This window comes from Toxorhynchites rutilus, chromosome 3, assembly GCF_029784135.1.
Source record: "Toxorhynchites rutilus septentrionalis strain SRP chromosome 3, ASM2978413v1, whole genome shotgun sequence".
In the NCBI taxonomy this organism is placed as follows: domain Eukaryota; kingdom Metazoa; phylum Arthropoda; class Insecta; order Diptera; family Culicidae; genus Toxorhynchites; species Toxorhynchites rutilus.
In genome coordinates, this window is record NC_073746.1 from 169,081,468 (window position 1) to 169,091,286 (window position 9,819).

At 38.8% G+C, this 9,819-nt stretch overlaps 1 protein-coding gene and 1 long non-coding RNA gene across 3 annotated transcripts; one reads left to right on the forward strand and one right to left on the reverse strand.

The window, feature by feature from the left end:
- Positions 1–2,460: 2,460 nt before the first annotated feature.
- On the reverse strand, positions 2,461–4,779 carry LOC129779327 (cyclin-dependent kinase 8). 2 transcript variants are annotated; one of them, XM_055786746.1, is made up of 8 exons: positions 4,315–4,779; positions 4,004–4,255; positions 3,762–3,951; positions 3,486–3,699; positions 3,154–3,427; positions 3,052–3,087; positions 2,948–2,989; positions 2,461–2,880 (listed from the first exon to the last, which is right to left on the reverse strand). In XM_055786746.1, exons 1-8 carry the CDS (start codon positions 4,534–4,536, stop codon positions 2,623–2,625), a joined length of 1,488 nt encoding a protein of 495 aa, XP_055642721.1. In that variant the 5' UTR covers positions 4,537–4,779; the 3' UTR covers positions 2,461–2,622. The 2 variants fall into 2 exon arrangements, with proteins under 2 accessions (XP_055642721.1, XP_055642720.1); XM_055786745.1 differs by having other exon boundaries at positions 2,462–2,880; positions 3,052–3,090.
- Positions 4,780–6,782: 2,003 nt separating this feature from the next.
- On the forward strand, positions 6,783–9,744 carry LOC129779345 (uncharacterized). The gene is made up of 4 exons (XR_008743630.1): positions 6,783–6,890; positions 6,950–7,094; positions 7,151–7,656; positions 7,719–9,744. It is a non-coding gene; the product is annotated as an uncharacterized LOC129779345 (long non-coding RNA).
- Positions 9,745–9,819: the final 75 nt, after the last annotated feature.

Consider the following 9,819-nt stretch of genomic DNA (forward strand, 5'->3'; position numbering starts at 1 on the left):
CGAGCTGTGATGTCCCCAACCAAAGTGATAATACCACTGCTTGATTAAGGCGCTGATACGGCTGTGTGTATCCCAAAGAAGGGATGAATATAATTTTTGCCTTCATATCGCGTCGATGTAACACAGTAGTTCACTAAGCCATATGTACTCTTCTAATACGAACACAAATCAACGCAAAATTTTTCTCCAGGAATGAAAATAGTTGCATGCGACGGAAATATTTTTAGCGAGCACATTCATCAGTTTTCACTACGGCTTCACAAATCGGTTTTGATTCAGAAAATTGCACTTCACTCATAACGCACTTCGATATTCAAAGCGGAACATAACAATAACACTAATACACGGCAATTACGCGACGAAACAGGGAACATGCCGTAACATGAAACCGACAATAACATATCCTTTTCGCCGAAAAATTCATTTTTGTATCACAACATTCCGCATCTATCCTAGGAATTTGTACAAATTCCATCGGATATCGATGTAGAAAGCACACTTTTTTATTAAACGAGTGCATCTTTTCATCGAAACACCACTGATACTCGAAGAAAAACACGGAGCGCGAATGAGCACGTCCAGCCCGCACCACTGCTAAAGACGTCCCCACAATTCTCGTTCAAGATTTTGCAAATAACATGTTTCTCCGTTACGTTACATGCCAAATTTGGTTTTATTTGCTTGATTAATTCTCGAGTAATTTGTGTTTCATTTGTATGACAGAACCAGCCCCCACCTTCCCCTTAAGAGAGGGGGGTGGAGTGTCTCACTACCGTAAAAACATTTATTGCATACTATAACCTCCACATGCCACATTTGGTTTTATTTGCTTGATTAATTCTCGAGTAATGCAAAAATTTGTGTTTCATTTGTATGGCAGCCCCCCCTAAGAGAGGGGGGTGGAGTGTCTCACTACCGTAAAAACATTTATTGCATCCTATAACCTCCACATGCCACATTTGGTTGTATTTGCTTGATTAATTCTCGAGTAATGCAGAAATTTGTGTTTCATTTGTATGGCAGTGCCCCTCAGAGAGGGGGGACGGGTCTTAAACTGTCACGAAAACCTTCCCTGGCCTCAAAAACCCCAACATACCAATTTCCATGTCGATCGGTTCAGTAGTTTCTGAGTCCATATGAATCAGAAAGACATCACTCCATTTTTATATATATAGATTGAAAATAAAGTGAGTCTTAACCCCTTCCCGTACGATTTAATTTTCAAAAGAGCGGATCAAACGCGAACGCTTCGATGGCTCACGCATCGAGAAATTTGACTACTCTGCTGAGCGTCTTAGCGGCTTGTGATATGCAAGCGCACCAGGAGAGAGACTCGATATTGTACGTTTTGGCACAATCATTTCAATTTCGAGTGAGACTTGATGTTGTACGTGAAAGAGTTAAATCTCGAACTCACGCGAAAGCGTAAATTTTTTTTTTGTTTTAAGAAAGAAATTTGCATGTACATTGCCTCCATTTTTGGCATATTTGATTATTTCATTTGGTTTCTTCCTTTAACGTTGAACCTTCTTTTCCGTTTAATGTTTAACGCGATTTCGAATCATGTGTAGAAGTTTCCTCAGATAAAACATTTTCTATAGGTGGAACTTTTTTATTTTATTTTAGTTTGAGTCCCAACCGGATAGTAACTCATTCTGCGATGTTCTAGCCAAATCGATTTCTAAATTTCAGCTGGCTTACAAGCTCATGGCACTCCCATGACTGAAACAAGGCTAATTTCCAGTACTTCCAGTTTCTAGTACTGCTTACATTCACTGACGAGCCTTCCGAATTGTTGAATTCTTAGAACTCTCAGAAGACGCATTCCACCATCGTCCTGCAGCGTTTGCGAGAAAAATATCTCATGGAACAAATTTTTCTGGATCTGTAACACCATTATTCACCTATACTTCAAGTTTAAAGCCTCTATGAAACAAACAACTAAATAGCTGTAAATCATAAAAACTTTCTCATTGAGTTCTCACGAATTGAGCCGATAAGAACAAAATAAAGCGTTAACACATTAAGGATCGCACGTTTTGGAGCAAACTTGTACGCTTAATTTGTTCGGATTCTACGAATGAAATCGTTTCCTGCGGTGTGGATGAAACGAAGGCGAGTCATCGGTAGGCCTTGTTAGATTCTTGGCAAACCCAGGATTTCACAATCAAGTGTAGAAAACACGGGTTATTTCGTGATCCATCCGTAATAGACATCTATAACGCGAAACACGAGAAAACTCGTGAGCGATCCGCAATGTATAAGTTAGACTTATTTTTACACAAAATACTAATTGGCAACAAAATTCAATCGCTGTGATATTATGGAACGTTATTCAACACGCTAGAGGGAATTTTTGATGCTTTGAATGGAACCGGTCGAGTACGGAAGGCGATAAATGGTGTCACTGAAGTCAATGGATTTCGGAGTGTCTAAAATTCAATTCCCAACATTTAAGCAATATGTATTATGAGAGATATTGGAAAGATTTCTTGGAGCTTGGAGTCAATCAGAGCCAATTTCACTCCAATAGAAGTATCTTACTTGTCGTATTGTTCAAGTCTAAACCTTAGCTTCTACCTCTAATGTATAATTTAGAATGTAAACTAGCATACAAACTCTTTAATATCGCTGCTGGAATCCACCCTGCTGAGGATTATTGAACATCATTTGCTGCTGCTGTTGCTGCTGTTGAGCTGCTGCGGCAGCCGCTTGTTGTGCTTGCTGTTGGTAATCCTGCTGGTTCATTCCGTTACCAGGTTGACCGTTTGGACCCGACATGCGTACCCGTTTAGCGGCATTATGATCCATAGCGCCGCCTTGGCCTTGTTGCTGTTGTTGCTGCTGCTGCTGCTGTTGTTGAGACTGTTGGTTCTGTTGCTGTTTTCCAATTATAGACAGTTAGTGAAATTTCTTCTGATCATCCGTTATGATATCCTATACTTACATTAGCTTGTTGCTGTTGCTGGTTCTGTTGCTGAGCTTGATGCTGTGAACAATGAGATAAAGGAATTAAAACAACTTTCAACTTCGCTCTCAACCAAAACATACATTGCCTTGCTGTTGTTGGTTTTGTTGCGCCTGCTGCTGCTAATGCATGAATAACAATGTTATATAATTGAAAACTAATTTCAAAGAAAACCAAACACTTACATTTGCCTGCTGTTGCTGTTGACGTTTCTCGCCTTTATCATCCTGATCCTCATCCGTCAGGAATTCACGTTTAGGGTATGGGATCGGACATCCAGCGAAAACATCGGCAGTTGGGAGGGGATCTTCGGAGAAGTACGGATCTTGCATCGCTTGTTCAGAGGTAATTCGCTTATTGGGATCCATCAATAACAACTTCTGCAGCAGATGGAACGCTTTGCTGTCTGGTTTGATCTTATGACGCTCCATGTACTTCACCAATGAACAATTTGCGTAGCTAAACAATACAATTATCAGTAATAGTATAACTAATAACATTCATTATATTAGCATACGTAGACCGCTTGAAATCCTTGGTCAATGTGTGATGTTCCGGCATCTTTCGAATGTCTTCCCAATCCTTGTCCTGTGGGAATCCCATCACGTTGAAGATGCGATCCAATTGGTCGTGGTGATAGGGATTGCTCGTTTTAATATCCTCTTGCCGGCAATGGAATATAGGTTCAGAAGTCAGCAGCTCGGCAAAAATGCATCCAATAGCCCAAATATCTAAGCCCGACAGTTAAGTTATCACATTCAAAGCGCTATTTATTTTACGAGACTGTTCTTACCAATGGCTTTCGTGTAATGCCTGGCTCCCAGCAGTAATTCCGGAGCTCGGTACCAAAAGGTAACCACAACGGGATCTAAATCTGCCAACGGTTTCAAAGGAGCATTGAATAATCTAGCGAATCCCATGTCGGCAATCTTAACCCGGCCCCTCTCGTTGCCTTCACCCATCACAAGAATGTTTGCTGGTTTCTAAAACAAAATTGAATGATTCAATTACCCTTATTTCGATAAGAACCTTTACCAAATCTCGATGCAAAACCCAATTGCTGTGCAGATAGTGTATTCCATCTAAAATCTGATACAACAAACTTTTGACCATTCCCTTTGGTACCATGACAGGCTTCTTGGTAGCCTTGGCTGCGCGATGAAATTTAATGATATGCCACAGATCATGTTCGGCGTAGTCAAATAGAAGCCACACCTTTCTATCGGTGTGCGATAGAAATACGCGAATCAAATTGATCACATTGGGATGCTTCAATTCACGTAGCAGCTGTGAATTATACGCAGTAATAATATCACCTCCCAGAAGAAGAATGTGGTATGACCTACCGCAATTTCTCTGCATGCCGACATCGACAGCCCGGTCCCTTCAATTTGCTTCAGCGCGTAATCCTTCGTGTCGTTACTTTCCTTCCGGTGAGCTTTGTAAACATGACCATACGTTCCACGGCCCACCTTGCAGCCCTCGTACTCGAACAGATCTTCCACTTTGGCTCGCTCCTGCTGAGTTTTCATCTTGAATTCGAAATCCATCATTACAGCGTTGCTCATAGCAGCGAAGGGGGGATGTTAGTGGTGTAAAGATTTTAAAAAATTAACAATATAATCCTTTTTGTGTTCACGAGATTCACTGTTGCTCGTGATCTAAACTGTGTTGGGAAACGTTCAATGAAACATAAAACACGATAGAAATTGGTCGTAAATTTTCCTCTTATGTACAGAATATGCAGAACCGTAAACAAATTTTGTTATGTACACAGTCTACACAGCAGTCAAAATACACTACACTCCTAATGAATTTTCTCTAGATTAGTGTACTTTCCACAAGATGGAACGACGGGAAAATGAAATTGAACACTGTCATATTGAAATGATCATAACCAAGATGGTGGAGTTAACAGGTGGCTCGTAATTTACACAATTTAGAAAAGACGTATGAGGAATGGCAAGACGAAAAGTTTGGATTTGTTTATGTTATTACTTACGTTGGTATGATTACATTTGATTTCGTCGAATGTATTTGAAGCAGTATAATAAACAAACAGTTGTCGTTGAAAATATGCTTCCGCCAGCTGGCTCGGCTAATGTGATTCAGGGAATGCTTTGATCGTGGTACCGCCACTGGCGCATAATTTGCAGCTTTGTTTTTTGTTCATAACGGCAATCAACCGTGCCGGCGAAACTGTAGTTAATGTTTAGTGTTGTTTGGATACCATCTATGTAAATAAGTTCAAACTTACGGGATACGTCCGAACGGCAATTCTGACATTACGTTTTACCTTCCACTTCCATTTCCTTGATCATAACCAAGACGGGTCTATGGTACTAGGTGAGGCCGTTTCGTCACTAAGTTGGTTAGGGGAGCGGTATATGAAAACTGCACGGAAGAAAGTAGAAGGGGAATTATTTGCTTGTAGCGTGAAAGAGACAGACTGATCACGAGCGTGCTTCGGCAATAGCGTATTGTGTTTTGTTTACAAACAAAACACAGTAGACTTCCAAGATGGCTGAAGAGTGGTTTTAGCCAAGGCGCGTAGAAGTATATCCTAAGGTGGGCCAACTTGCTAAAACCACTCTTCAGCCATCTTTTTTTATAGGGATATTTAAAATCCAAGGTATACACTGGTAAACCAAGGACCCTGGCTGCGCTGAAAGACAATATCCGACAAGAAATTGCTGCCATATCGGCCGAAACATTGGGCAAAGTGATGGAAAATGCCGAAAAAAGGGCACATTTTGCGGTCAAGGCCAGAGGCGGTCATTTACGAGATATCATAATCAAAAAGTAGTTAGAACAAATCTCCTTGGACCAAAATAAACGAATTTCAAAAAAAAAAATTTTAAAATTCCACTTCTTTACTTTGCTATTGCAAAAACAAATCCTTCTACTTTAAATAGCCCACCCTGCACCAATCTATACACTGACCCAAAAAATTGGTATATATGATGATTTTTTTAGTAAATGTTACCAATGATTAGTAAATTATTGCAATACGAATTATTCGTACATATTACACAATAACAATGGTAAAAGAATGTCAAACCGGCGAGTATGACCCACTATAAGCGGTCGGTTCAACGTTGGTTTAACATATACCCTAAACATATATGTAATTTGTTCAACAAGGGGTCATTTGTCAGTCCAAAGTCGGTACAATGGTATTTTGATCAGGTATATAATCGTAATGTTTTCTTTTCAATTCTAATGAAAACAAACTTTTTTTTTTATTTATTGTAATCAATAAAAATAATAAAAATTTTATTTCTATACAAATGTTATACGTGTTATACACTACTTGACTGGAAAAATAAACAAACGCTTTAACATGTGTCAGTCAGGCAGTGCTGGCACGTATATTTACACAGTTTCCTCCCAAGGAGGACACATTAGAATATGGCACCACACTTGTATCAGATTATCGGCTCCTCTTTCAGTCCCCGCTGATACTGCATTCGCCATATTCGTATCAGATTGATCATGATGTACTGCTCAGATCGGTGTTGATTAGATTTTCGTTGAGTGAGTCACGCAGTCTGCAACAAAAGTAAAAAATATTTTACAGATACATCTGTAAATTTACAAACATCTGTAAATATGGCATCTCTGGTGGTCTGAGAATTGGTACTTTTAAATCGAAGTGATTAAAGGAATTGCTATACAAATTCTACACTGGCAGTGAAGCGAAAGCGTAAACGAGCCAAAATAAGTGATAGTTGTAAATATACAAAGAAAAGGCAAAATGCAAAATATTTGCAGGAAATTCTCCTCCATATACACAAGTACAGATGGAGGTGTTCGATAATCCTTCCAATCAGACTCATTGTCTGGAAGAATCCGTTATGTTAGACTGCTAAGAAATCCAATGCTTACAGAACATGATCTAGTAGCTGGCCGGAAATGCGAGGTAAGTTTACATAACTATCCAAGTATTCGCAATGTCATAATTTACATTTTCATAACAAGGATTGAAGACTCTGGAAGCGCCGTCGGCAACGCATGCAATATGCGAATGAAATTTCAGATGTAAAGGAAATAATAGCGAATAATTTGTCCCAGTCAATTGTGGAGGATTGGAACATTTGGTAACTCCAAGCATCAATTATGCGATGTGAGTTTTTTCTATTTATATTCAAGTTACAACGCCGTTTATTTATTATTTTCCAGGATTGTCATGTGGCCATCTAACACATTTTCTCGTTGGAACAGTTCAATCGATGATGAGGAACTGATTTTGGATACTGCAACAGTTATGGCCATACTAGCGGGGAATCCTCCGGAAGCATATAATGTTGGGGATAGATTTCGTTGAAGATAAAAGCTTTTCATGAGATGGTGCTACATATTCTGCTGTGATTCATCGAATCGACGGCAACTTAATGTTGGTGCTACATGGTTCCACTCAGCATTTTCGTTTTCGGCCAAAACGACCATTAAACTGAAGTTCGATGATTACGATAGTTTGTTCAATTTCGACCACAGCTTGCGAATCCTGTGGATTCTTCATAGGAGTAGCTAAATAGAACAACTAGAAGCAGTAACCCCCATAGAGCAGATGAAGATTTGCCTCTTTCGAAAATAATACATCAAAAAGTGATGTTAAAATTGAAGTCACTGAAGGACGGTCAGAGAAACAAAATTTTACGGGAAGTGGAAATACAATCCCAGATGAAGTGAGTAGGTACTGACATTTTTCGACAGGGTTTTTATACTTTCTCTTTGTTTTGGTCTCCAGGCATCCTTACATTTTCTGTTTGGTTCCACGACGAGCATCGCATCTACTTGGCGCTAGAGTTTTTGCTAACATTTGACACAATCACCTATGAACGATTTGATGAATGAAAGGAGGCTTAATACACTTACCTAGTGGCGGATGCTCGCAAACGCCATGCAAACAATGTTATTCTTCTCAATCGTAAACCGGAGAGCATATTGCTGACGGACGAAGACACCGTGAAATTAGCTGAATTTGTGTGAGCTCACACCCATTCGAATCGACGGAAGACGATGTGCGGAGATTTCTAGAGAAATATATACGATGACTCAGTGGGCATTTTGTGTTTCGAGTTTTGCGTCGGTCTTCCACCGTCCGTGTCAGAAGCGATGCCAGGTACTATAAGATTCGACGGTTGAGAATTGGCTATCCACGTTTCCTAAGTGCGGGTGCAAGAGTTTTGATACAATAAAAACACAAGACGTATATTGAAAAGAATAACTTCCCATAGTTCCTACTCACGAAAGTTTATCTGTAATCTTGCTATTTATTTGACTTTTTTGAATGTTAATTATTCCGCTTGAGAATGTTTTGAATTACTTTTTGGGAACAAATAGTTACGAAATTTTCACTTTGATGTTTTTCATAACAAAAACTGTCAATCACGTTCTTGCTATTTTCTCTTGAAGTTGGAGTTTTGACATAATCAGGATGTAATCAATAGAAATTTTTAGCGCTAGAGTTTATGCATAGAGTATTGTATTAGTCGTGCGACTCGCAAGAACAAGTGTCTAGTTGAAGATGAAACAAAGTAAAAATGAAAAAAAGATTGTTTGAGGTATTAAAGTCCGAAAAATATGGTCGATACATGAGTAATACACAATTACATACAATTGTAATGATGATGAAGCTTGCAAGTGTAAAGGTATCAGGGTATCAGATGCTAGAATCCATGTTAAATGAATCAAACGTGAATCATTCTTTGAAATATTCGTCATATGTTATTTGTTACGTATTGAATTGATGCAATGAGCTAGAAGATTGAAGATTATCTATCAGGTATTTAGGGAATTAATTTGAATAGAATGATAACTTCCGATAGTCACGAAACTTAATTGTTAATAATAGCATCTATCTGTAGCATTTTTTGTGCTCGATCATGACTTCTATGCCAAACAGTTAGCCTTGATTGATATTCTTGAATGGAAAGCTTATGTGTGTACCAGTGTGTACCAGCCGGTTCGAATGAAAATTGAAATCGGAACTTCATGAGTGAGTAGCACTTACACTCTTAGTCACTCGGGCCATGTTAGCCACAGCCACATACATGGTTTAATGATAAATCGAAACAAATTTGAGAGCTACTGCGCAAAACGGGAAATTCTCGGATTACCCTGGTGGAGGTATATAGTTAACCGACCGAGAAAATGGCGCATAAACCAGCAGGTAAAACTCTCAAGGCGGAAGAATAATACCGACACACATCGATGATGGCTTGTGACAGTTTGTATGCCCAGATGTATCAGCAAACCTCTTCCCGCCTTTTTTGCACATTCCCCTCTCACACTCTTCGCTACTTACCACTCCCTTCGCTATCTTACTGAAGATACGGGCTCACCTTAGTAATACTTTCTATTCATCTTGGATCTTCTGTCCTCTGAAATCTACTAATGTTTTCTAACATTTCCAATTCGAGTGCAGTATAAATTTATTTGTGAGATCAGACTGATTGAGTGTGCAACGAACAGTGACAGTTGAAATCCGCGTTGACGGCATTGAGCTTCGTTTACTAGTTTAGGGTAGCGTCAAAAAATAATTGATTTTCAGGCGGAATGAAACCGTCCTTAAAATTAAAATTATGTATGAAAATTAATTTTTTGTTTCAAATCAGTATTTTATTTGAATGAGAAACACTTTTTTGCAGGTGTTGAAAAAATTTCATGCGAAAATTATTTTTGAAGATAACTTTATATTATAATGAAAAGATTTAGGTAAAATGTTAGAAATGCATAGACAAATGGTTAAATAAAAGTCAGAAATACGTGTTTCAAGTAATTAAATAACATGATTTGAAACTTTTCAATCAAATTTTAAAATTTGAAAACAGGCTCCGTGTCTTCTA